This window comes from Prunus dulcis, chromosome 2, assembly GCF_902201215.1.
Source record: "Prunus dulcis chromosome 2, ALMONDv2, whole genome shotgun sequence".
Classification (NCBI taxonomy): domain Eukaryota; kingdom Viridiplantae; phylum Streptophyta; class Magnoliopsida; order Rosales; family Rosaceae; genus Prunus; species Prunus dulcis.
The window spans coordinates 710,978-738,153 of NC_047651.1; the positions used below are offsets into that span (position 1 = coordinate 710,978).

A 27,176-nucleotide genomic window follows, 5' to 3' on the forward strand; every position below is an offset into this window, starting at 1 on the left:
TGACTATGACGGAGGTCTCAGCCTGGGAAAGAGGCCCCTCGGCCCTTAAATGTGTTTCCAGCACCTAGTCTTGCTAGGGCAGGAGCTGGGCTCCGCCAACCTAGGCAAGCCCAAAGACAAGACTTGCCTAGGCAAGGTGACCTAATTCTGATGTCATTATGACATTAACAGCCAATTTAAATAACAAATTTTTTTTTTAAAAGGAAAAAATAACCCAAAATTTCAGAATTTTTTTTAAATAAATACTTAGCCGTATTATTCACTTTCAACACCAAAACTCTATGCGAATTCCTCTCCTTATATTCATGTGAATAGTGGTTGTCCTTAAATTGTCATGGCAATGAGTGAAAAATCAACAAAAAAAAGTTGTTAGGGCAGATACTATTTATTTGGGTAGTAATAGTCATTATTTCTCTTATATTTTGCATGACAAATGAGTAGAAATACTGTAACAATTGGGCCAAAATTCTACTAGTTCCAATCTAGGAGAGGCCTGTTAAATTCATTTTGGCCCAAAACCACTTTCCCACCATCTACTCCGAGTCTCGTTCCATCGGAGGGTCACCGAGTCATCTCTCTCTCTCTCTCTGCTACTTCACATCATCAACCATTTCAAACCCAAACCCTGGATCAGATCTGAGCTTGATCCGATCCCACCATGTCCTGCCTAGCGCTCTCTCTCCAACCCGCCAATGGATCCGATATCCTGCTCCAAACCCGAGAATGGTTCCCGCCGGCCCGAGCTCTCGTCGCCGTCTCCTCCTTCCGCCAAACCCGCCTAGCCTTCGCCGTCGCCAAACAACAACAACTCCACACCCCCAAAGACCAGCAACACAACAACTCGGAATCTTCCTCCTCCGACGCCACCGCCGACTCCATCGCATCCCTCGGTGACGACCCACTCGCCGCCTCCAGCGGCCAGCTCATAGTCGGCGTCGAATCTCGGTACCGAGTCGTCTACCGCCTCGTCAACTCCATCTACGTCCTCGGCGTCACCACGGCCGATCATGACAACTCGATCAACGTCTTCGAGTGCATCCACATCGTCAACCAAGCCGTCAGCGTCATCGTCACCGCTTGCCGTGGTGTCGATGTTACTCCGGAGAAGCTGGGTCGAAAGTATGCCGAGATCTACATGGCTCTCGACATTGTTCTGAGAGGTGTCAGTAATATTCGATTGGCGGCGATGCTTTCGTCGATGCACGGCGACGGCATTGCGAAGATGGTGCACTCGGCCTTGGATACTGAGAACAAGATTCGTGGGGCGGAGAATTGGAGAGCTGTTGAGGCGCATTCCGTCGAACACGAGGTGGGCATTGAGGCGTTCAACAATTTGGGGTTTGAATTGCCCCCGGAGACAATAGCTGCTGGAGATGAGGTGGCGGCGAGCTTGGCGCCGGTGGTGCAGAGTGAGGAGAAGGATCTGAAGTTAGAGAATGAGGAAGAGACTCAAGTAGAGAAAGACCCATTTGCTGCGAGTGAAAAGATTAATCAGCCTGAAGAGTTGGTGAGTGGGTTCAAGAAGAATAAGGATCCTTCGGCCACGGACTTAACACTGGCGTTGGCGACACTGGAAGTGACGACATTGCCCCCGGCAGAGGCGACCCAGTCTACTCATATTGCTGTTGAAGGGTTTGAAGGGGAGTATGGTGGGATTGAATTTGGGCTTGACCAGGCTTCTTTGGGTGAGACTTTTGAAGGGTTTAGTGATGCTTGGGGTGGTGGGCTGGATGCTTCCGAGTTTGTTGGAACAAAGAAGGTTGCGAAGAAGGAAGGGCTTGGCGGGCTCGAGTTGTTGCAGACCGGGCCAGATGCTCCGAAAACTGCTGATGCGGCTGCAGGAGGTGCGGCAGCAGGCAGTCCTCTTGATACCCTTGTGAAAAGTGAAATGAAGGGTCCTGAGATGCACATTGTGGAAGAGATCAGTGCTGAGTTTAGAGAGTCATTGCTTGCTAGAGTAGGATTAATGGGTGTTGTTTATTTGAAAACTTTGCCAACCAAGACTAGTGGTGATAAAGAAACCGAGTTTTCATTCCGGGTTGAGGGAACCAGTGCGGTTAAGAGGTTTATTATGCAGAATTCTCGAGTTAGTAGTCTAGGCAATGGGATGTTTCATGTAAGGACCGCAGCCTCAGATGAGCCTTTACCCGTCTTGAAGTATAGTCTGCTGCCTAGGTTGACACCATTGCCCTTGAGGGTTCGCCTTGTGCAACGCCATACAGGGAGCTTACTTTCTGTGATGATACAATATGTGTCAAATCCTGATCTGCCAGCGCCTTTGACTGATGTGACATTTGTTTTGAAACTCCCCCTTGATCCTACATTGTTGAAGGTGTCCCCGAAAGCTGTATTAAGTAGGTCTGAGAAAGAACTGAAATGGCATGTCCCTGAGATTCCGTTGAATGGATCTCCGGGTAGGTTGAGAGCAAGGATGCCTGTGGATTCTAATGAAGGAGATGGCAGTGAGGACATTGAAGTTATTGCTCATGTGAAATTTTCTTGGCAAGGAAACAGATCATTGTCCGGAGTTTGTTTGCGACCGGCTTCCGAGGGTAATACAGATTTTTATGAGGTTAATCACAGGTATGAGAGTGGGGTATATATGTGCAATTGACGCATGATGAAATCACTGTTGCATTGTAGAGGGTTGTGCCTCTTTTTTCTCTGTTTATTTTGAGAGATTTATGTTGATTGTATGTTGTTGTAGCATTCTTTGATAATGAGCTTGTAGCTTAGATTATCAGTCATGTGAAAGCTTTGTGTTTTTGTGTATTGGCTTTTCATTTGTGTGAATGGATATACAAGTTTCTCTTTACATGCTTTCTTCCATCTTTTGGTTTATTACTTTCACTATCATATGGACATGCAGGTTTTGAAACATATTTGCTACATAAGACAAGCACTTGGTGCTACAAGAAAAATCTAAAATTATGATGATAAATATAATTTGAAACCAAAACAACTGCATAGTTAGCAAAAATCATATAAAACCAAAAGCTAAAGGCTGCTAGAGATATATAAAAGCTGGAGGGCAAAAGAAGGCCGAACCCTGTTGTTTTGTTGAAACTTTTGCAGTGTCACTTATGTTTGCAAACATGTAGGTAAGCTGTATCTTATTCCACAGCCACAAAACTACTGCAGTTTGCCGTACCATTCACTGCTTTCACTGTGCTTGCAGAGATTTAGAAAAAACCAAACAAAAAGAGGAAAAAGGCCTTTTTCATTGATTTTCGTTGTGCTTGTATTGGAATGCATCTGCAATTTCATCTTCATAATTCACCCTTTGGCAATTGTTTTCAATTTTTGGGTAAATAATAAATTAATTGTATGATAATTTTTTATATATTTATTTTAGAGTTTGTAGTTGAAGAAAGTGTGGTGTTTTATCATATTGATGTTAATAAAACATGGAATGAATTCTGGTTTTGGCACAAAGAATTGTGTTTATATGTTGGCTTCGTCAGCTGAGTTGAGAAGGCAACAATTTTGTATAAGGTCTCTTGTAGCTTAGATTCACAAGTGGAACCTTTATGGAGGCTGATGCTGAGAGCGTTTTGAGGGTAATCACTCCATCCTTGATCCCAATAATAGACACACGGGTCAGGCTGGTAAGCTAACAATCTGCTACCAATGTCATTTCTATAACTTCGTATAATATGCATGAAAATATAAATTTGTTTTACATATGTTTGTTGACATAAATCTGCGATTTGTTTTTTTTTTTTTTTTTTTTTTTACTCATTTGTGAACGATGATTGTTGTGCTTGATACTGTGTAATATAGGCAAGGACCGAAATTAAAAGAATGCTACAGCATTTTGATGTGTACTAGGACTAACTTGCAAATATAGGACTGTCTTGCACGCTTTTTGGTTCCAACTTGAATTGTTTGTCTTATTTGTTTTACCAATCTTCTAGGCAATGTATGGAGTATGATTAGTCCTCTATTTACTGTGTAAGAGGGACTCAGCTATTTTCTAGTTACATCATGCACCAGTAAGTTGTTGGCCATTTAGGTAATCAAAGGCCTCGTTCTTTCTTTGGGCTTTTAATTTCTCTTTAAAAAAGATTCTTATGTTGGGAAATTTCATTAAACAAGGATTCCTTATGAATGAGTGTTGTATGTGTTGCAAGCAAAAATGAGTATGTGAGTCATCTTTCTTAATCTTGATGTATATTTCACTCATCAAATACTGACATTGGTCATATTGAAAAGTGCCATATTAGATACTGTCCTTAATTTGAAGAGACAAGGCTCAAATTTCTATTTTATATTCACAGCAAAAGTTGCCGTATTCTGATAAAATTTTATTTTACTTTTCCAGTATGTAATGATACCCATCATCAAATGTGTAAATATTAAGCAGATGAGGGTGAGGCCAGCTAGGTTAGTGTGTCTGTCCCTTGTATCCGAGTTTGAATCCCCTTCCTTGTAGCTTAGGATACTAGTGCATATTGACTTTAGGGAGCTATCAATTGGCAATTGCTCTAACTATATAGTAAGCAGGAAAATCAGCTAACTTAACAGCATATTACGTACTGCTTGAAACTTCTATTTAATCTCGTGATTGTTAATTTCCAGAAAAAATATGTTAGAATAATATTTAAATTTATAGAATTGATTGTAAGTGGAAAAGTGCAGATCTCATGGGAGTCGGGACACAAGTAAGACGTACACGATTGTTGGCATTGGATACTTGAGGGAAGCTTTGTGACTGCACAAACTTCTACCCAGTTCAATTTTGGTTCCCTAGCTATTTTTGCTGGAGGGAGAGCCTCATACAAAGTTGATGTTCCTACTTTGGATCTACGTGGATGAAGGTGCACCATAATTTTCATGTTTTTCATGCAAGATCCAAAAGATCCAGCATGCAACCAGTCAACCAGAGCTGACGTCGACATCAAGTGGTTGAAGCTGAAAGAAGTGGATGAGGTTAGGCGGTTGCCTATGAAAGGAGTTTCTCACTTATGAAGGGAGTTTCTCATCAAGTGAAAGGGCCTTGGAGACAGAGACTAAGTGAGAGAAGGAGATATACTTGGAGCAGTTTAAGAAAAAGATTGAAGACTTCAAGAAGATGTAGTCATCGTGAGCGCTGACATCTTAAGTGGGGAGAATGTTAGGGGTCGCTTTGTAATGCCACACACCATGCTTGTCCAAGTCATTAGTCAAGCCCATAGCCGCTTGATTGTGCGTGGGAGTATTTTGGTAGTTAGCAAAATATTTTATTTTCTTGTATTTGGTCATTATAAGTTCTCTTCAAGCATTCTGATGTTTCCTTTCCTTCGGTAACTTATGAAAATGCTCATCATGCTACTTACAAGGAGTGAATAGTTGGTGGAATGGTGAGCTAGTTCACTTGTATAGGTAAGCATGCTTGCCATCAATAGAAGAGAAGCATTATACAGTCACTCATTGCCTTGTGTGTTGCACTTGCTATTGTGCTGCTTGCTTGGTGCTTGTATAATATGAATATTGGGTGTTTGTTGCCTACTCCGTACTAGCAAGTGCCACAAAGTGGTTTCTTTAATTTCCGCCCTTCATGCAAGGGCTTGTAGTTCAAGTGGTCTTAAGAGTACTTAACCGTGCACTATGTACTAGGTTCGATTCCTCCCTCCAATATCATTCGTTTGTATAAAAAAAAACTTTCCAGACCTTCATCAATGTTGGGCTAGCAGGATCCACTTCAGTCACTCAATTCCATGTGGTCAGGATAATACCGAGTTTGGACGTACCGTATGTCCAGTGCACCACACGCAATCCTTTTCTCCCAAAAGAAAAGCGACACAATTACTACACGAATCTCCACGCAAGCGTTATACACTTTAAAAAACACAAATACAGAAACAAAATAAAAAATCTCCCGCCATCCCTAAAACATTTGTAAACCCTCAAAAACCAGGAATCTCATCTAATTTTGATCCTAATGGAGCTGACGGTGGTAGATCTGAGCTTGTACTTGGGATCGAAGGGCGAAGTGAAGGAGTTGTGCGGCGAGGTGAGCCGGAGTCTGAGAGAAACAGGTGCTCTGTTGGTCAAGGACCCCAGATGTACGGCCGAGGACAACGATCGCTTCCTCGATATGATGGAGAGGTACTTCGATAGACCGCCGGATTTCAAGCGACTCCAGGAGAGGCCCCAATTGCATTACCAGGTGGGTTCTGTTTGGTTCCCGAGAAAATGAAAAACTGTTGCCTAGATATCAGAAAAATGAAAATTTGAATTTCTTTATAATAAAAAAAATTGAAATTTGAAGCCCAATTCTTTGCTTACTGATTGGTGGCTTATCTGGGTTCTCTTTTGATTTTAATTATCTATTTCTTTTGATTTGTGGTGGGAATTGGATTGTTGTTGCTCAAAACTTGAAATGGGGATAACATCACAGGTTGGGGTGACACCAGAGGGTGTGGAAGTGCCAAGAAGCCTTGTTGATGAAGAAATGCAGGAGAAATTGAAAGAAATGCCCAAAGAGTTCCAGCCATCCATTCCCAAGGGGGCAGATCGCAAATGGCGATACATGTGGAGAGTGGGTCCTCGACCATCAGAAACCCGCTTTCAGGTCTCGTTCTTTGTTTCCCTTTAGATATTCACTTTGCACTCATATGTATTGACTGTTTTAATTAAATGCTATATTCTACTTGCCATGATGATGATGGTTATGTTATTCTTGTTTTCTAGGAACTTAATGCAGAGCCGGTCGTACCCGAGGGGTTTCCTGAATGGAAAGATACCATGGATTCATGGGGTTACAAGATGATATCCGCAATAGAGGTGAGCCATTAATTTGATTTTTCAGCTTGCTCATACCACTTGCTTGTTTTGCATATTATCTAATATTCTTAATGTAATTTATGCCTCTCTTTCTTTTCAGGCTGTTGCTGAAATGGCTGCCATTGGGTTTGGCTTGCCAAAGGATGCATTCACTTCTCTTATGAAGCAGGTGACCAATGATTGCCAATTGAAACTTACATTCATGTCTCTATGACTTTCTGCCACTAGTGGTGGGCAGCGGTATTGAAATCAAATAATGGAATCATGATTACTGGTGGCCTACTCTGACAGTAGTTGCCTATATCCATCAGTTTCCATTCCATATTCTATATCCATCACTTTTCTTATCTTTAGCCACTGTGACCACCTGTCTCCCCAAATTTGTGTGGCATTCTGTTGAATGCCTTTTGTATTGCTCCATAATGCCACTATTATTTTATCTTATTACACTTCTCAGTTTTGTCTTTTTTTCTTACAAAGATGAATTTGGGTGGGCATATTCTTCAACCACTTTATAGTCTTATTAAATACATTGGCTTGTGATCGGATATAGAGCATGTATTTTGTCTCCATGCTGCATTTTCGGCAATCACCAATTCCTGAATTGAGTATCTAGAATCTCTTCCTTTCCATTTGCCAATTTCCTGGCTAAGTTCATGTGATATGTGCTAAGTACCCTTTCTTTGTGAACCCAGGGACCACACCTTCTAGCCCCAACAGGAAGTGACCTTCGGCATTATGGCCAGGAGGGTACTGTGTTTGCAGGATATCACTACGACCTTAACTTTCTAACCATTCATGGCAGAAGTAGATTTCCAGGTCTGAATATCTGGCTAAGAAATGGGCAAAAAGTTGAAGTGAAGGTTCCTGTAGGATGTCTTCTCATTCAGACTGGGAAGCAGGTAAGAGCATTTTTGACCATTGTGCTTAGTAGTTATGCAATAGTTTACAAGTTAGTTGACCCCCTGAATATGGTGGCTTTCATGGGAAAGCAATTTGGATTTCAGTTGCATCAATTAAATAACACATAATACACGTTCTTTAGGGCCTAACTTATGAAAGACAAAAATTTAAACTTATATTTAAACTATATCAATAATGTCATGTGCAAGATCTATCTGATTATAGTTCAAAATGGACAGGGAGAGGGGGAGGGCTTTTCGATTAGTAGTACAGATAGGGTTTATGCACATCTTTTGGTCAAAAAATAAAATACAACACCTGCGAAACATTTGATTAGTTGTGTTGTGCTTAGTGTAACAACCACAACACACCCCACCTCTTTGATTGGAATTGCTGTTTTTAGGTTGGTTGGGTATGACATGTGTTGTATTTTAAATCTTTAAGCTAATTGTATTCCATTCACACAAATTTTCATGTGCAGATAGAGTGGTTGACTGCAGGAGATTGCATAGCTGGAATGCATGAAGTTGTTGTAACAAACAGAACAGTTGACGCAATCAAACTAGCAATGGAGCAACATCGCTTACTTTGGAGAGTATCTTCTACAGTGAGTGAAGCTAGTCATATTGTTGTCATTGTTACCGTTTCGTTCTTCTACTTTTAGTTGGCATTTTAAAAGAGATTTATATAAATAAGATTTCTCGATGCATCGTATACTTATATGTGACATTTCTCGCGGTGTAGTTGTTTGCCCACATAGCATCCGATGCTGTGTTAAAGCCCTTAGGTCGCTTTGCAGAATCCTCGCTTGCCAGTAAATATCCGGCGATTTATGCAGGAGAGTTTGTTGAACAGGAGCTTGCAGTAATCAATCTCAAAGGAAACAAAGGAGAACTTTGATAACCTGTAATATGTGAAAATCATAACTTGTTATGTCAATGATATGAAATGCATTTGAAGAGGCCTTCGGGAATGACATGAGTTGTAATAAAGAAGGTTGGGATTGATGATTATTCACTGTGGCCACACACATGAGGAAAGATTGGGGAATTATATTCTCATTTACTGACTTTCTGTTCTTCCTCCAGCAAGAAAATTTGTACAATTTCTTTGGATTCTCAAATCAAATATATATTTCTGATTTGTTAGTCATGCTTAACTATTTTGTTTTGGTACATTGTGCTCACATATTTTGATTTTCACCAAAAGTTGTCAAATGTGCTCGAAAGCAATTTCCTTGAGAATCATGCATTCAATTGAACACGGAAATTATCTTCTTGAATACTTCAAATGTTGTGAACTTATGATCATGACGCAAGTCTGGATTTGCTCCTAACTGATTTTGTATTCTGAGTTGCTATGGTGTAGCGTCAATTTTATTTTTGTCCTTGTAGTTTAAAACTTCATAATCGTATATACTTTTCTTAGTAATTTCAAATTGGTCTAATCACGTACTCTTAAATACTAACTTGGAGCTAATTATCCGATATTAATATTTTGGATGGTCACACTTTGGGATCTTTTGAAAGGTGGTTTAGGAGGTTTTCTGAGCCATTTTGTAGTTTGCCATGTTCTTGCTTAATAGGTTTCAAGAAATTGATTGAAGTAAAAGTGTGTAAAGCATTATAGCATTAAAGCTAGAAGCGCATTGTTTTTGGCCTCTACATATGCAAACAATGAGAAAGTAGGTGCCTTCGATTCATTTTAACTAGAGCTTCTTTGCTAATGCATTTGAAAAATTCAAAGAGTCATGAAATTTGAGTTTAACAACTGCTCCACCAGCACACCAAATGTATTTTTGGCTGGTTTTTATGCACATATCATCAGTGGCAGAGCTGGCGACAATGGCATCATATAGGTGTGACCTTTGGGTAGGATGTACCTGCATGATGGCATGACCCTCATCATAATGTCCTATATATTTGAATTCGGGACATCTTCTCTGTAATTAATCTCAGCTCAAATTAATTAAGATGAGGCTAATCACTATGACTCTTCCAGTTTTGGTGGTTATGTTAGTTTTGACAGGTTTGGTGGATCAAGGGGAGGGCACCATGTGCGCAAGCACCTTCTTCTCGTCTATTGTTCAGCTAATACCTTGCAGAGCAGCAGTTGTTCCTTTTAGCCCCATCCCACCAAGTGAGACTTGCTGCAATGCCCTCAAAGCTCTTGGCCAGCCTTGCCTATGTGTGCTTGTCAATGGCCCTCCGATTTCTGGCGTCGATCGTACCATGGCAGTGCAGCTCCCAGAGAAGTGCACTGTCAACTTTGAACCATGTACTCTCTAGCTCCTCTCTGTTACTTAACACAATAGTGCTAAAAAAAAAAGTTGGTTCCTGAAGCAATATTTTTCACCCATTTGAACTAATATATTGTATAATGACTTTTACTATATATGTTTATATTGAACCTGCTTGTTTATTGGTAATATTGTAAGAATCTTTAGAGGGGAAAAAAAAAAAAAAGAGAAAAGAAGAAAACGAACATCTTTCCCTTGTGTATTTCTGAAAATTTATAATTGATGAATCTGGTGTTTTGTTTTCTCGGATGCAGGTGAAATCATGAATTAAAGAAGTTGAAGCATAGAGCTGAGGAGTATTCTGGAATAAGTGTCTTGGAGTTATAGGGATCCTTTTGGTTGTTTAATATTTAATGCTGCTGTTAATAAGAGGCTGTATTTTTAGAACTTGAGATTATGCAGTGAACCCCTTGGGTTTTAATTTGATTTCTGATGTAATAGATTACTAGTTTATTTTAATAACTATGTATTATTTACTTGATAAAAAAACAAAAACAAAAATATGTATTATTTACTTGTTCCTTTTACCTGGATACCCCTTTTGGTAATTCTAATTTTTTTTTCTTCTCATCATCATTGCTTTTCCCCCCTACTTTCTAAGTGATTAGGCCAGTTGGCCGAGGCATCCCTTAGAGTTGATGACATGCAGCAATCAAATTTGACTCTTTTTACACAATCTAGAGATATTGTTGTCTCTATTCTTGACTTTATTTACACTAGAAAAAAAAACCATAATTCTTTTTTGGCATCAGTGAAGAGATCTTGTAAATGCTGCAATATCTTCATTCTTGCAATTACCTCTTGTCAAGAAAACATTTGTGACAAAGGGAATTAATTGCTCATAATGAGTCCATAATCCATATGCTTAAGTTATTATTATTATTTTTTATACAAGTGATATTGAGGAATGAGAAAATCTAACCTAGAATCTCTCCTGAGATATATTTCTAAACTTATTTGGCATATAAAATTGACACCAATCTCCGCCAACATTCGCGGGCTCTAAAATGGTTCTGCATCCAAATTGGATTTCAGCTGAAAATTCAGCCTTCTTATTAACTATCCAAGGGGTTATATGTGAGTGGCGTTCCTCTTGCAAAATTCATCAGAGTCAAACGGATCAACAATCGGGGTTATATATTGGCACCTCGACAAGGTTTGCTGCTCACACTAGTCAACTAAACCTAAATTCATAATTGAACATCTGTAATAGTATGGCCTAAGAATTAACAACATTATCTATCCTAACAAATCAGAATTCAGTGAGTGACTTTTGTCCAAACTAATACAAGTCTCCAGTGATCTAATCAGTGTTCTGCTATGAATCTAATTATCTATTTGCTCAAACTTGTTGGAAGCCATGAGCCCCATGACTGATTTCCAGTACTACTTCATCTGCTTGATCCTCTTGTTGACGCTCGATACACACCGAGCCCATCTGCCCAATAAAAACTCAACACGTATGCCTCGTGCACTGCGCCAGAGGAAACGAGTAAATTTACCCTCGGTCTCGGACTCCTTGGAAATATTCAAGAGGATTCAAATCGGCCACGTAGATGACAAAACCCCATTTGACTGCTGACTCGCCGTACCTCATAAAGCGTGTCTAGGTCCTTTCGAAAGCCAGGTGTAAGCCACCCGGATCGCCACCTCACCAGATGGGACTGCCACTGTGCGCGACAGGCTACTTTGCCCACACCCCCTCCTAGTGGAAATACGAATAGGTCATCATGAGCAGAGGATGTGGACTAACCCCAGCCACCCATCATCTGACAGATCTGATGTGACATAAACGGCTCGGTTCCGAGCCGAGCTGGCCATCTTGTAATTTAATTCGTTTGGTTCCCCTATAAAAATGGAGCAGGGATTTTTGTAAAAAGAGAGATTGAGATCCCTCCCGGAAGAATGGAATAAGAAGAAAAGTCTTGTCATTTGCCATATATTATTTTTCTCCTTAAAGCTCTTTTCCCTTTGAAACCACTTTAAAATAACTGTACTCCTTTGTGTTAACCACTTGAATATTTGTGGTTCAAATATTTGGCGCCTTCTATGGGAAACGACACTCAAAGGTTACGTGTTAGCTACTCCACTGCCGATATGCTGGGCAGAAAGATGAAGGGAATCTCTACCCCTGGCACTCCTGATCAAAGAAGTACGAAATGCCAGAGAGCGAAAAAACAAAGGATTAGCACCCTTGAAGCCAAAGTTGAACTGCTCCTTAACGGGGCCGATACCATGCAAGATCTAAATAGAACTCTCCAGGACCCCAACGAGCACTTAGAAGAGCAGCAGATCGGTCTCCAGGTGAACCTATGGAAAGCCCATAAAAAGGCCACCAGGGATTCAAGTAGTACCAGGAGGGTGGAAAGGTGCCTGTTTGGCGAAGAGTCGGCGTCAACTCCTATGCCTCAAACTAGCAACTCTGGACTCAGTCCTGCCCCCGAGGGTATCAACCTGGAAGAAGACGCCCTTGTAAAACTCATCCTGCGCAAAGGAAAGGGCCACTTCGCTTAGACTGACAACCTCGTCACCCCCTAGTGAGGCTGACCTAAGAGTGGCGATGAAGGCCATGATCAAAGGAGAAATGGGAAGCTTCTAGGACAGGCTTGGTAAGGTCCAAAAGACCCACAACCTGCTCGTCCTCTATTTTTTCGAGGATGAAATCCCTCTCCCCTACACTAAGGAACTCCTCGAGATAGCTGTCGTCGGTGAAACGAAGGCACCGAAAATTGCCCTCTACGAAGAATTTACAGACCCCACATGACCACATTGACAGTTTCCACTATGCAATGGAAGGAAGGTAGGCAAACGAGGCCACCAGATGCAGACTTTTCCCGACCACCCTGAAGGGAGCAGCCTTGAACTGGTTTAAAATGCTAAACCCCGAATCCATCAGCTCATTCGTCTATGATCATATCAAGCCAGTTGTACACTACCAACGATATCTTGTTCGTAAAATAGAAAACAAACGAGTCTCTGCGGGATTATGCCACCCGTTTCAATAATGAGTATGCCCACTGCGAAGGCTGCGACAACGCTACAGCTCACAATGCCCTCATGGGAGGGTTTCAAGGAGAAAGCTTCTTTTCCACCTAACTCGGAACCTTACCCCCTCCCCCCGAGATGTATAAAGACCTTCTCCGAGAGCAGACCACGAGCGCCGAACCTTCTCATCACACCCAGGACTCGCGGAGAGGGAATCCACAAGAGAAAGAAAACCGACAGCAGAAACACATCGATCAGTGGAACGTCCTCGAGCGCTACCCAAGTTATACGCCTTTGAATACTAGCAAAGGGGACATCCTGGCAATCGCCGAGAAAGAGCTACCAGCTCCGTGCCAGGGTCGAAATGAATACATAGGGAAATGAGATGAAGCTCGGTACTGCAAGGTACCAGCACATGTTTGGCCACTTAACGGAAGATTGCTACCAATTGAAGGAAGAAATCGAAGCGTTGGTGAACTCATGCTTCGGTCTCTCGAAAACTAATATCCACAATCGGGGGAGGCCCCTCACTGGGTGGCGACACCAACAAGTCCAGGAAGCGATATGCTCGATCGCTCGGCCAGACAACCAACAACGCCCTCTCCATCTGTGATGTAGCGCGACCCTCTAAACGACCTAGGAACGGCGACGAGGAACCCATCATTTTTAGCCCGGATGATGACCATACTTCTCAACCTCATAGTGATCCGCTGGTAATCTCCGTTGGTGTCGCAAACTGAGACATAACTCGAGTCCTTATCAATAAGGGGAGTTCCTCCAATATCATCTTCGCGCCCGTATTCAACCAGCTCGGAATAAAATCGAGCGCTAATCGATAGAAGGACACCCTCGCTCTATGCCTTTGGAGGGACTCAGGTACAACCCCACAACAATATACACCTCGCCCTAACCATAGGAGAGCTCCGTAAGTGCTAGTCGGCTTAATATCACATTGTTACCAGTGTCAGCCATCCATCGACCAGACGTTGCCCTTAGCTACAGACCTCATATTCACGATTGACCTATCACGATCACGACCGACATAGCACGGCAAGACGCCCTCTATGTCATATTGAAAAAACAGAGCCCAGTTAATATTTTGTTCTTTCCCGCGATCTCCAGACTCGGATTAGAGTCTAGGGTGCTCGCTTTCTACCACCAAGTGCTGCATGCTTTTGACGGCATGAGGGTGCGCATCTTCGGCTGCATCAACCTCCTCGCCTTGATTGGGCTGTTTCCGGCATAGGCCAGAACGGTGGCACACTTCATGGTGGTTGACCATCCAAGCCTTGCCCGAGCTGGGTCATGCGCGCTGGAGCTGGCTTCCAAGCCTAGGGCCCCTTCCTGCCTAGGCTAGCCCCTGGTGGTGGATTTGGTCTTATACAACTCTACTAATTCCCAGGTCTTATTCTTCCTGATACCACTTGTTATACTTTAACCCGGAACAAGAACTAAAATAATGAACAAAGAAAAGAAGCACAAACAATTTAAAGGTTCCTCCAATATAGGAGTACCTGCAATGAAACCTTTTATTAAACTCAATGAAAGAGAACTAACAAACTCTCAATGGCTCTCAAAATCATAAATAGATGCCTCACTCTCCAATATTAGACTGCTTTAGGGTTTCTATTTATACTAAATTGATGACAACCAAATCCTACTATACATAGGAAACCAAAACTAAACTAAGAATCCAAGACCAACTTGAAAGCTTGCGTCCAAACCTCCCAAACATATTACAACTTGGATTCCTAACTTAGCTAACCTCCCAAACATATTACAACTTGGATTCCTAACTTAGCTAGGAATACATAATCGATTTCATACCAAACTTCAACAAGTTGTTCAGAGAATGGTGAGGAAGCTGAAAAATAAGGGGTTGCTTTGTAATGCCGCAGACCATGCTTGTCTAAGTCATTAGTCAAGCCCATAGCAGCTTGATTGTGTGTGGGAGTATTTTGGTAGTTAGCAAATTATTTTATTTTCTTGTATTTGGTCATTATAAGTAACTCTTCAAGCATTTTGATGCTTCCTTTTCTTCCGTAACTTATGAAAATGCTCATCAAGAGGTGACTAGTCGGTGGAATGGTGAGCTAGTTCACTTGTATAGATAGGTAAGCATGCTTGCCATCAATATAAGAGAAGCATTATACAATCACTCATTGCCCTGTGTGTTGCACTTGCTATTGTGCAGCTTGCTTGGTGCTTGTACAATATTAACATTGGGTGTTCGTTGCCTACCTAGTACTAGCAAGTGCCGCAAAGTGGTTTCTTTAATTTCCGACCTTCATGTAAGGACTTGTAGTTCAAGTGATCTTAAAAGTATTTAACCATGTATTAAGTTGGATTCCTCCCCTTTGTATCAAAAAACTTCCCAGACCTTCATCAATGTTGAGCTGGCAGGATCCACTTCAGTCACTCAATTCCACGTGTCAGGATAATACCGAATTTGGACGTATCGTATGTCCAGTGCACTACACGCAATCCTTTTCTCCCAAAAAGAAAAGCGACACCATTATTACACGAATCTCCACGCAAGCGTTATTATACAGAAACAAAATAAAAAATCTCCCGCCATCCCTAAATCATTTGTAAACCCTCAAAAACCAGGAATCTCATCGAATTTTGATCCGGGTTGAAGATTTGGATCGGGAAAATGGAGCTGACGGTGGTAGATCTGAGTTTGTACTTGGGATCGAAGGGCGAAGTGAAGGAGTTGTGCGGCGAGGTGAGCCGGAGTCTGAGAGAAACAGGTGCTCTGTTGGTCAAGGACCCCAGATACACGGCCGAGGACAACGATCGCTTCCTCAATATGATGGAGAGATACTTCGATAGACCGCCGGAATTCAAGCGACTTCAGGAGAGGCCCCAATTGCATTACCAGGTGGGTTCTGTTTGGTTCCCGAGAAAATGAAAAACTGTTGCCTAGATATCAGAAAAATGAAAAATTGAATTTTGTTATAAAAAAAAAAATTGAAAATTGAAGCCCAATTCTTTGATTACTGATTGGTGGCTTATCTCCTATGATTGAGATTTGATATCGTAACAATCTGGGTTCTCTTTTGATTTTAATTGTCTATTTCTTTTGATTTGTGGTGGGAATTGGATTGTTGTTGTTCAAAACTTGAAGTGGGGATAAGATTACAGGTTGGGGTGACACCAGAGGGTGTGGAAGTGCCAAGAAGCCTTGTTGATGAAGAAATGCAGGAGAAATTGAAAGAACTGCCCAAAGAGTTCCAGCCATCCATTCCCAAGGGGGCAGATCGCAAATGGCGATACATGTGGAGAGTGGGTCCTCGACCCTCAGAAACCCGCTTTCAGGTCTCATTCTTTGTTTTCCTTTAGATATTCACTTTGCACTCATATGTATTGACTGTTTTAATTAAATGCTATTATTCTACTTGCCATGATGATGATGATTATGTTATTCTTGTTTTCTAGGAACTTAACGCAGAGCCGGTCGTACCCGAGGGGTTTCCTGAATGGAAAGATACCATGGATTCATGGGGTTACAAGATGATATCCGCAATAGAGGTGAGCCATTAATTTGATTTTTCAGCTTGCTCATACCACTTGCTTGTTTTGCATATTATCTAATATTCTTCATGTAATTTATGCCTCTCTTTCTTTTCAGGCTGTTGCTGAAATGGCTGCTATTGGGTTTGGCTTGCCAAAGGATGCATTCACATCTCTTATGAAGCAGGTGACCAATGATTGCCAAGTGAAACTTACATTCATGTCTCTATGACTTTCTGCCACTAGTGGTGGGGCAGCGGTATTGAAATCAAATAATGGAATCATGATTATTGGTTGCCTACTCTGACAGTAGTTGCCTACATCCATCAGTTTCCATTCCATCTTCTATATCCATCACTTTTCTTATCTTTAGCCACTGTGACCACCTGTATCCCCAAATTTGTGTGGCATTCTGTTGAATACCTTTTGTATTGCTCCATAATGCCACTATTATTTTATCTTATTACACTTCTCTATTTTGTCTTTTTTTCTTACAAAGATTAATTTGGGCTGGGCATATTCTTCAACCACTTTATAGTCTTATTAAATACATTGGCTTGTGATCGTATATTGAGCATGTATTTTGTCTCCATGCTGCCTTGTCGACAATCACCAACTTCTGAATTGAGTATCTAGAATCTCTTCCTTTCCATTTGCCAATTTCCTGGCTAAGTTCATGCGATATATGCTAAGTACCCTTTCTTTGTGAATCCAGGGACCACACCTTCTAGCTCCAACAGGAAGTGACCTTCGGCGTTACGGCCAGGAGGGTACTGTGTTTGCAGGATATCACTACGACCTGAACTTCCTTACCATTCATGGCAGAAGTAGATTTCCTGGTCTGAATATCTGGCTAAGAAATGGGCAAAAAGTTGAAGTGAAGGTTCCTGTAGGATGTCTTCTCATTCATGCTGGGAAGCAGGTAAGAGTTTTTACCATTGTGCTTAGTAGTTTTCCAATAGTTTACAAGCTAGTTGATCCCCTGGATATGGTGGCTTTTATGGGAAATCAATTTGGATTTCAGTTGCATCAATTAAATAACACATAATACACGTTCTTTAGGGCCTAACTTATGAAAGACAAAAATTTAAACTTATATTTAAACTATATCAATAATGTCATGTGCAAGATCTATCTGATTATAGTTCAAAATGGACAGGGAGAGGGGGAGGGCTTTTCGATTAGTAGTACAGATAGGGTTTATGCACATCTTTTGGTCAAAAAATAAAATACAACACCTGCGAAACATTTGATTAGTTGTGTTGTGCTTAGTGTAACAACCACAACACACCCCACCTCTTTGATTGGAATTGCTGTTTTTAGGTTGGTTGGGTATGACATGTGTTGTATTTTAAATCTTTAAGCTAATTGTATTCCATTCACACAAATTTTCATGTGCAGATAGAGTGGTTGACTGCAGGAGATTGCATAGCTGGAATGCATGAAGTTGTTGTAACAAACAGAACAGTTGACGCAATCAAACTAGCAATGGAGCAACATCGCTTACTTTGGAGAGTATCTTCTACAGTGAGTGAAGCTAGTCATATTGTTGTCATTGTTACCGTTTCGTTCTTCTACTTTTAGTTGGCATTTTAAAAGAGATTTATATAAATAAGATTTCTCGATGCATCGTATACTTATATGTGACATTTCTTGCGATGTAGTTGTTTGCCCACATAGCATCTGATGCTGTGTTAAAGCCCTTAGGTCGCTTTGCAGAATCCTCGCTTGCCAGTAAATATCCGGCGATTTATGCAGGAGAGTTTGTTGAACAGGAGCTTGCAGTAATCAATCTCAAAGGAAACAAAGGAGAACTTTGATAACATGTAATATGTGAAAATCATAACTTGTTATGTCAATGATATGAAAAGCATTTGAAGAGGACTTTGGGAATGAGATGAGTTGTAATAAAGAAGGTTGGGATCGATGATTATTAACTGTGGCCGCACACATGAGGAAAGATTGGAGAATTATATTGTCTCATTTACTGACTTTCTGTTCTTCCTCCAGCAAGAAAATTTGTACAATTTCTTTGGATTCCCAAATCGAATATATATCTCTGATTTGTTAGTCATGCTTAACTATTTGTAGCATCAATTTCGTTTTCGTCCTTGGAGTTTAACACTTCATAATCGAATATACTTTTCTTAGCAATTTCAGATTGGTCTAAATCAAATAATCTTAAATACTAACTTGGAGCTAATTATCCGATATTAATATTTTGAATGGTCTCACTTTGGGATCTTGTAGCTGAAGCGCATTGTTTTTGGCCTCTACATATGCAAACAATGAGAACGTAGGTGCCTTCGATTCATTTTAACTGGAGCTTCTTTGCTAATGCATTTGGAAAATGCAAAGAGTCATGAAATTTGAGTTTTAACAACTGCTCCACCAGCACACCAAATGTATTTTTGGCTGGTTTTTATGCACATATCATCAGTGGCAGAGCTGGCGACAATGGCATCATATAGGTGTGACCTTTGGGTAGGATGTACCTGCATGATGGCATGACCCTCATCATAATGTCCTATATATTTGAATTCGGGACATCTTCTCTGTAATTAATCTCAGCTCAAATTAATTAAGATGAGGCTAATCACTATGACTCTTCCAGTTTTGGTGGTTATGTTAGTTTTGACAGGTTTGGTGGATCAAGGGGAGGGCACCATGTGCGCAAGCACCTTCTTCTCGTCTATTGTTCAGCTAATACCTTGCAGAGCAGCAGTTGTTCCTTTTAGCCCCATCCCACCAAGTGAGACTTGCTGCAATGCCCTCAAAGCTCTTGGCCAGCCTTGCCTATGTGTGTTTGTCAATGGCCCTTCGATTTCTGGCGTCGATCGTACCATGGCAATGCAGCTCCCAGAGAAGTGTATTATCAACTTTGAACCATGTACTCTCTAGCTCCTCTCTGTTACTTAACACAACAGTGCTAAAAAAAAATGGTTCCTGAAGCAATATTTTTCACCCATTTGATTAAATAAAAAAAAAGAAAAAGGTTCTGCATTGGCGGGCTTATAAAATGGGTTATAAAATTGACACCAACCTCCGCCAACATTGGCAGGCTTGACTAAAATGGTTCTGCATCCAAATTGGATTTCAGCTGAAAATTCAGCTTTCTTATTAATTTAATATGTAACTATCCAAGGTTTACACGTGAGTGATGTTCACGTTATTATAAAATCTGGACCACATGTTCTCATCACAGTCAAACGGATCAACAGTCTTCATTATTTACCGACAACTCGACAAGGTTTGCTGCTCACACTGGTCAACAAAACCTAAAGTCTTAATTGAACATGATGTAATAGAACATGATTGAACGAATTAACGACATTATCTATCCTAACAAATCAGAATTCAGTGACTTTTGTCCATACTAATACAAGTCTCCAGTGATCCAATCAGTGCTCTGCGCTGAATCTATTTGCTCAAACTTGTTGGAAGCCATGAGCACCATGACTGATTTCCAGTACTACTTCATCTGCTTGATCCTCTGCTTCCTCTCCACCATCTTGATCAAATCCTTCTTCAACAAACCCACCAAGCAAACCACCACTCTCTGCCTCCCTCCTAGTCCACCGGCTTTGCCGGTCATCGGTCACCTTCACCTCCTCTCCTCCTCCTTGTCCAAGTCCTTGCACAACCTCTCCACCAAGTATGGTCCTCTCCTCCTAGTCAGGTTCGGCGCTTCTCGGATGCTAGTGGTTTCGTCAGCCTCCATGGCTACTGAAATCTTCAAAACCCACGATCTCACTTTTGCTTCTCGTCCCTCATTTGCTTTTGCTGACGAGTTGCCGTACGGAAACTTGGGATTCTTTGCCACCCCATATGGTGACTATTGGAGGTTCATGAAGAAGCTTTGCATGACAGAACTGCTCTCACCCAAGCAAATAGAAAGGTCACGCGCGATTCGACATGCAGAGGTTGCAAAGTTTTTGAGGAAAATGTTGGAGAGTGCTACGAGGAAAGAGATGGTTGATGTGGGTGCGGAGCTGATGAGGCTTACAAACAACAGTATATGCAGGCATGCTCTAAAATTTATCTGATATGATCTTTGAAATTTTCTCCAATATTTCTCTTTTTAACAAGTACCTGTTTAATAGCAGGATGGCTATGAGCACTAGTTGTTCAGAGAATGGTGAGGAAGCTGAAAAAATCAGGGAGTTGGTAAAAGAATCATTTGAGTTGGCTGCAAAGGTTTGTTTTGGGGATGTGTTGGGCCCACTGAAGAGATTGGGTTTCTGGGTTTATGGGAAGCAGCTCATGGATGTGACCATGGGGTATGATAAACTTTTAGAGGGGATGCTGAAGCAGCATGAAGAGAGAGCAGAGAGAGAGGGTTGGGATAGAGAAGATAAAGATTTGATGGATATACTATTGAAGGCCTATCAAGATGATAAAGCTGAGGTCAAGATTTCCAGAACTCATGTGAAGGCTTTCTTGCTTGTAAGTGATTTCAATCCTTTCTATATTTTCAAACCGCATCTCCTTGTTTCTGATTAATTCATAATTTACCATTATGTCAGGATCTTTTCATCGGAGGTACTGCTACCACAGCAGAGGCCATGCAATGGGCAGTAGCTGAGCTCATCAACCATCCCGACATATTCAACAAGCTCAGGGTGGAGATAAAATCGGTTGTTGGTAGTAGACTAGTTGAGGAATCGGATGTTGGAAACCTCCCCTACTTGCAGGCAGTGATCAAAGAAACACTAAGATTACACCCACCAGTGCCTTTGTCAACAAGAGAGAGCCGCCAAGCTTGTAAAATAAAAGAGTTTGATATACCAGAAAAGACTGCAGTAGCAATCAACCAGTATGCTATAATGAGAGATCCAGAGTTATGGGACAATCCAGATGACTTTAGGCCAGAGAGGTTTTTGTCTCCTGAAGAGAAAGCAGATGGGGAAATGAATCAGAAAGAGACTAGAGGACAGAATTTTCAATATGTTCCATTTGGATCGGGAAGGAGAAGGTGTCCTGGCTCGAATTTGGCAACCATCTTGTTGAATACTTCAATTGCTGCCATGGTTCAATGCTTTGATTGGAAAGTTGGAGATGGAAATGAGGGTAAGGTTAATATGCAAGTTGGCGCAGGCATGTCTTTGCCCATGGCTCGCCCACTTATACTTTTACCTGTTGATCACTTCAACCCATTTGCTTCTTCAACATAGTTCTATGTAAACTTGCATGTGGGTTATGCAAAACAAACTTGTGCTAAGAAGAAAGGCAAGCTATATGGGTATTTGTGTTACTCAGTACAAGATAACGAAATTTGATCATAGACTTCTTACATGCCACTCCATGTTTAGTATGCCATTGCGAAAAGTATACGAAGTATAATGCGTTCTTAAAAATGATTTCTCTAAAAGGTAACTCTGGATCCTAGCATAAGTGGTTTTATTTTCAAGAAATTGAGATACAATTGGAGGGCAAAATTTCTTAATTTCTCCCCGACTCTTATTCTCGTTCACAAAGCTCACATGCGCATAACTGGTAACTACTCCAATTGACCAATTCTTGATTAATAGCAAAGGCAAGACTACAGACAGAATTAACTGGAATTATCATCAAATAGACTCAGGTTGTGCAATTGAATTTTTGACATTGCAACATTGCATTACAACAATCACAACTAACAGAAGAATAATTTGAAGTCCAGGATGTCCGGGGTAAACGTACAAGTTGAATGGATCTTATCTTTCATTACAATTGACATGTAAATTGTACAACCTCAAAGTTACAGCCTCCAGAAGTTTCTCATATACTTGCCTAGCAGACAAATCCTCCACCTGCAATAATCACCAAATGATAATGAAGAAGGCCAAGCAAGATCAGCTTAAGCAGTTTCTGAGTTAAATTGGCATCATAACTTATACCTGTGGGTTGGTTTCAGCAGCAACCGTGCTTAGAGCACCATCAACAACATAAATGAAAGAAGCACCTTCCAAATCTTCTTCTGAGCGATAGAAAACAAAGAGTCCACAACCCACACAGTTCATACGAAATTGCTTCTCCATTTTCCCCTCACCCCTGGATTAATAACGAACAAGATTTCAAATTATGAACTATGATGATACTATCACATAAATTTTGAAAAAACCATTAAACTCTATCTTGATTGAAGAACATAATGCACTGACAGGACAATCTCGAGGAAGAACATAAGTATGAAAAGGTGTAGAAACAAAATAGTTTCACAGAAACTGTCAGACAAACTGAGGTACAAGAAACCGAAGGCAGGTGATCAGCCACTGTTAAACAGAGAGTGTCATCCAGTCCAGTATACAACACACATCAGTAAAATCCCAATTGTTTTCTTCTTCTTACAAACGGTATAACACTAAGGATATCATACTTTCATTAGAAGAAGAAAGAAGAACCTTTTCAATACAACTTTTCCAGCCTCAGCAATGTTAAGCCTTGCAAGATGTTTGCTCTTGTCCAACACATAAGCTTTGTCAGTCTTCCTTTTGGGCATTTTCTGCAACTGGGTATCTTATACAACACACACTTCAGTATAATATAAACTGCTTGCCCACAAGTATTATTCAACAAACTCTCTTTTAACAACCATTATGAAAAATCCAATACCAATTAAAATGAGCAATTACACCAATTTCTTTTTTGAAACATATTAATTTCTACTCAAACAATAACCCAACTACAATCAAAAGAGAGGGAGAGAGAACCAGTTATGAGGAGGTGAGATCCACAGTGCTTGCAGTAGTAGACGAAGAGATCAGAGTTGGATTGAGGAGAGTTAGAAGTTGTTTACTAAGGTGTATTCAATTGGTATTTTAAAAGATTATTTTGGGATAAATAAGTCATGTGGTATTCAATTAAGACTTTTTGTACCTTGCTAATTTTGCAGGACCTTGTCTGAGGGAGTAAATACTCCAAACCACTACACTACTGGGTTCTTTGCATTTCACAGGATTTTTTAAAATGTGAAATTGTGTGAGACTTTTTAGTGGGAGGTATAAATACCAACCCCTATCTCAAATCCCACCCTAACCCATCAGACTGTTCATGTGGAATTTTTTTTGTAATTCTCTCCTTACCTTGACTTCCATCCAAGCAGTTAAGCACTTGGTATAAACTATGGTGACCAAACCACCAATAACGACCAGTGGGTAAGTAATGTTCTTTCCTCACATGACGACCAAACCACCTTCAAAAAGAGTATGGTCAAAAATAGATGAACTAACCACCACAATGGTGCAAATGGATTATTTAAGCTAAGTAGATGAATTAAAGTTGTTAAGATGAGGCACTTTCTAGTTGGAGTATATTAGAAAAAGTATATACATAGATGCGCCAATAGTGTAGGCATGGTCTTTTCCTGTTGATCTTGTTAACTATATCCAGGTGTGCATGCATGGTTTTGGTCCTCCTTGTTTGGAATATACATATATTGGGGGGGTGTGGAGGAGGACAGCAATACTACAAACAGCTTAGCACGTTCTAGATAGAGATTTGGTGATGAATATTCTCAAGGCTAAACAGCTTACTAATTATAAAAACAACATGCAACTGTGTATAAAAATAGTTAGTGATTGGTTGGATAGTTTGATGGTGTTGAGCCTTCCCAATCGGACTATAAATTGGCCTCAACTCAAAATGGAGTTGCATCATCCTTCCAGAGTTAAAAAAAAAAACAGAGAATAAAATAACAAAGTGGAAGGAAAATCAAGATGGCTATGAAATTAAGTTTCTTGGCAATGCTTTTGTGCTTATTGTTAGCATCTACACCTAAAGCTCATGCTAGTGTGTTTGACGTGACGAGTGCAACATACGGTGCAAAGCCTGGCTCTGATGTCAGTACGGCCTTGGCCAAGGCTTGGAGTGATGCATGTGCATCGCCATCCGCGAGTAAAGTTGTTGTTCCGAGCGGGACATACAAGTTAAAAGAAGCAACTTTCAGAGGCCCCTGTAAGGCTCCCATTGAGATGCAAGTTCAAGGCACATTGCAGGCTCCAGTAGACGCTGGCCAACTCACAAGACCGGATACTTGGGTTGGTTTTCAGTACATTGACATGCTCACCTTATCAGGTGGTGGGACTTTTGATGGCCAAGGAGCACTTTCTTGGAATCAAAATGACTGCCACAAAAACAAAAATTGCAAACCTCTTCCCGTTAATCTGCGGTTCGAATTCCTCACAAATTCCAAAGTTCAAGACATAACTTCACTTAACAGCAAATTTTTCCACATGCATGTTTTCCGGTGCAACCATACTACGTTTCAACAGCTTACTATCACAGCACCTGACGAGAGCAGAAACACAGATGGAATCCATATCGGGGCGTCGACTGCTATCAACATTACTCATTCAAAGATTGGAACTGGGGATGACTGTATTTCTATTGGTGATGACTCCCACGAAATCACAGTGACTGATGTTACTTGTGGGCCAGGCCATGGAATAAGCATTGGAAGCCTTGGAAAATATAAGGAAGAAAAGGATGTGACCGGGATCATAGTTAAGAACTGCACCCTGACTAATACGGAGAACGGTGTGAGAATCAAAACATTTCCAGATTCTCCTTCGCCTAGCACTGCCTCGGGGATACACTATGAGGATATTATCATGGTTAATGTCAGTAACCCTATCCTCATAGACCAATTGTACTGCCCATATACTCAGTGTGAACAAAAGCCTCCGTCAAAAGTTAAGATCAACAATGTTAGCTTCAAGAACATTAAGGGCTCATCTTTCACTCCACTTGCAGTCAAGCTTGTATGTACCACGGGCATACCGTGTGAGAATGTGGAGTTGACTGACATTGATCTCACCTACGGTGGAAACAAAGGCCCTCTTACCTCTATGTGTTCTAATGTCAAGCCCACAATTACTGGCGTGACAAAGGCTCTTGGTTGTGCTACATCGTCCTTGGCACCTCTTCCTTTATCCAAGAAGTAGAAAGTACAAATTAATGTTCTCTATACATACATTGACGTGTTCTACTTTGCTTTTGTGCTACATGCTCTCTCCTTTGTCCAAGATAAATAAATACACAACACAATTTTCATCAATGCCAACAGGATTTAGAGCCCTCATAAACCCTAAACCCTATTATTACTGCTCTTGAGAAAGATGGGGAGGATTTGCGTGTGTGGAAGGTCACCTTTTTAAAGAAGCTAAGTGCCTCACACATTCTTTCTCTTTGGTGAGATGGCGATATAGCTCCATATAATGTAATAAGGTGGCTCACTCCCTTGCTAGGCATGCCTTGTTGTTAGATCAAGAATCTTTTGGTTAGAGGAAGAGACTCCATGACTTACTTCATTGTTATTGGATAATACTCCAAGTTTATCAAAATTAATGAAATCATAATTTAAAAAATAATAATAATAAAAATAGGAGGTGAAGCTAGAAAACAATTTTTAGAGGGACCAAGAGTGTGAATAACTTAGTTTGGGGCCATTACATAAATCTTTTACAAATTCTTCCATGGAATGCTAGAAATGTCTTTAAATTTACGAAGAACTAAATGTAGGCTTGTTTATTGCTATTCTTTGGAAGTTTGAATAAAATTCAATGACTTTTGTCCCACATTTGTAGAAAGAAGAAAATGCATGGTCTTTATAATTATGGGAGTAATTGGAAGTTGGGCCAAATAGAAGTCAATTGGGCTTCAAATTCAATTTGGGAATTAAATATTATATAGGTAATACATAATATTTAATTATAAAAAAGATGGGCCTTGAGCTCTGGAAAAATTTAATTAAGACACCCAAAAGAAAATAAGTAATTTATTTTTTCATTTTTGCACAGCAGAATTAAATCTGTAACATATTTAAATATTCACTAAAGAAATAATAGTTAGTACATAATTACTAATTACAGTAATTAAAAAAGGCTAAGATATTACTTAATTACATATATTAAATTAAAGAAGTTGGCCAAAAAACAAAAGTAAAGAAACTAATTTTATATTTTTAAAATGAAAAAAATAAAAATAAAAATCTCTTGACGAAATGTCGTCGGCAAAGGTAAGTTTCATCGGAAGAGGTCTAATCCGACGAATATTTGCCGGCATAGACATGTGCCGATGCAACTTCGTTGGGAGAGTTTGCTATTTGCCGGGTATAGCCGTGCGGCTACACATTTAAAATATTCTATTTTACCGTATAGCCGTACGGCTATACTGTCAGAATATTATATTTAAGGCTATACTTTTAACATATTATTATTTTTTAGTTTATAGCCGTTTGGCTGTACCTTTAAAATCTTATATTTATGGAGTATAGCCCTATACTATTAAAATATTATATTTATGGAGTATAGCCGAACGTGTAATAACCCAAACCAAAATATCTAAAAAGAAAGAAAATATCTAAGAAGTAAGGAAAATATCTTTTAGCAAAAAGACAAGTTTGCCCTCGCATATTTTAATGGGGGAAAATTTGACTTTTTAATCGAAAAAGAATTTGGAAATTTCGCTTACGCCATTGAGTAGAGCGCGGTGAAACGAGTTCGTAGACATGGAGTAGACCCGAATCGAAGTTGTAACGAAGAAGATATGGTCTAAATACCGCGAAGGGCAAAATGGTAATTTGGTCAAAAAGTCAGATTTTTATTTCCCTCTCTCTCCTCTCCCCCGTCAGTTCTTCTCTCTCTCCTCTCTTCCTCTCCCGTCGCACTCAGCAGTGCGACCGTTCGACTTCTAGGCGACGGCCCGGCCACCACAGGCCGAGCCG

The 27,176-nt window shown here is 40.5% G+C and overlaps 7 protein-coding genes across 7 annotated transcripts; 6 read left to right on the forward strand and 1 right to left on the reverse strand.

Annotated features, from left to right (window-relative positions):
- Positions 1-497: 497 nt before the first annotated feature.
- LOC117617181 lies at positions 498-5,408 on the forward strand. Its single transcript, XM_034346464.1, has 2 exons — positions 498-3,608; positions 4,642-5,408. Exon 1 carries the CDS (start codon positions 659-661, stop codon positions 2,612-2,614), a length of 1,956 nt encoding a protein of 651 aa, XP_034202355.1. The 5' UTR covers positions 498-658; the 3' UTR covers positions 2,615-3,608; positions 4,642-5,408.
- A 404-nt stretch (positions 5,409-5,812) lies between these two features.
- Positions 5,813-8,830, forward strand: LOC117617182. The gene is made up of 7 exons (XM_034346465.1): positions 5,813-6,151; positions 6,383-6,556; positions 6,676-6,768; positions 6,869-6,937; positions 7,464-7,670; positions 8,153-8,278; positions 8,416-8,830. The coding sequence occupies exons 1-7, from the start codon at positions 5,924-5,926 to the stop codon at positions 8,569-8,571; spliced, it is 1,053 nt and encodes a 350-aa protein (XP_034202356.1). The 5' UTR covers positions 5,813-5,923; the 3' UTR covers positions 8,572-8,830.
- A 101-nt stretch (positions 8,831-8,931) lies between these two features.
- On the forward strand, positions 8,932-10,451 carry LOC117617185 (protein LIM1). The gene is made up of 2 exons (XM_034346466.1): positions 8,932-9,948; positions 10,225-10,451. The coding sequence occupies exons 1-2, from the start codon at positions 9,645-9,647 to the stop codon at positions 10,239-10,241; spliced, it is 321 nt and encodes a 106-aa protein (XP_034202357.1). The 5' UTR covers positions 8,932-9,644; the 3' UTR covers positions 10,242-10,451.
- Positions 10,452-15,489: 5,038 nt separating this feature from the next.
- LOC117620326 lies at positions 15,490-18,545 on the forward strand. The gene is made up of 7 exons (XM_034350491.1): positions 15,490-15,839; positions 16,103-16,276; positions 16,397-16,489; positions 16,590-16,658; positions 17,187-17,393; positions 17,873-17,998; positions 18,136-18,545. Exons 1-7 carry the CDS (start codon positions 15,612-15,614, stop codon positions 18,289-18,291), a joined length of 1,053 nt encoding a protein of 350 aa, XP_034206382.1. The 5' UTR covers positions 15,490-15,611; the 3' UTR covers positions 18,292-18,545.
- Positions 18,546-19,828: 1,283 nt separating this feature from the next.
- LOC117618813 (cytochrome P450 705A22-like) lies at positions 19,829-21,764 on the forward strand. Its single transcript, XM_034348547.1, has 3 exons — positions 19,829-20,495; positions 20,578-20,917; positions 20,998-21,764. The coding sequence occupies exons 1-3, from the start codon at positions 19,918-19,920 to the stop codon at positions 21,643-21,645; spliced, it is 1,566 nt and encodes a 521-aa protein (XP_034204438.1). The 5' UTR covers positions 19,829-19,917; the 3' UTR covers positions 21,646-21,764.
- Positions 21,765-22,014: 250 nt separating this feature from the next.
- LOC117617310 (UPF0235 protein At5g63440-like) lies at positions 22,015-23,245 on the reverse strand (the record flags this gene model as incomplete). Its single annotated transcript, XM_034346642.1, has 3 exons — positions 22,015-22,504; positions 22,855-22,969; positions 23,164-23,245. Coding segments are annotated over 3 exons (357 nt in total), but the record flags the coding sequence as incomplete, so codon positions are not given.
- Positions 23,246-24,127: 882 nt separating this feature from the next.
- Positions 24,128-25,744, forward strand: LOC117619353 (exopolygalacturonase-like). Its single transcript, XM_034349282.1, has one exon. The coding sequence runs from the start codon at positions 24,169-24,171 to the stop codon at positions 25,393-25,395; it is 1,227 nt and encodes a 408-aa protein (XP_034205173.1). The 5' UTR covers positions 24,128-24,168; the 3' UTR covers positions 25,396-25,744.
- The last annotated feature ends 1,432 nt before the right edge of the window (positions 25,745-27,176 follow it).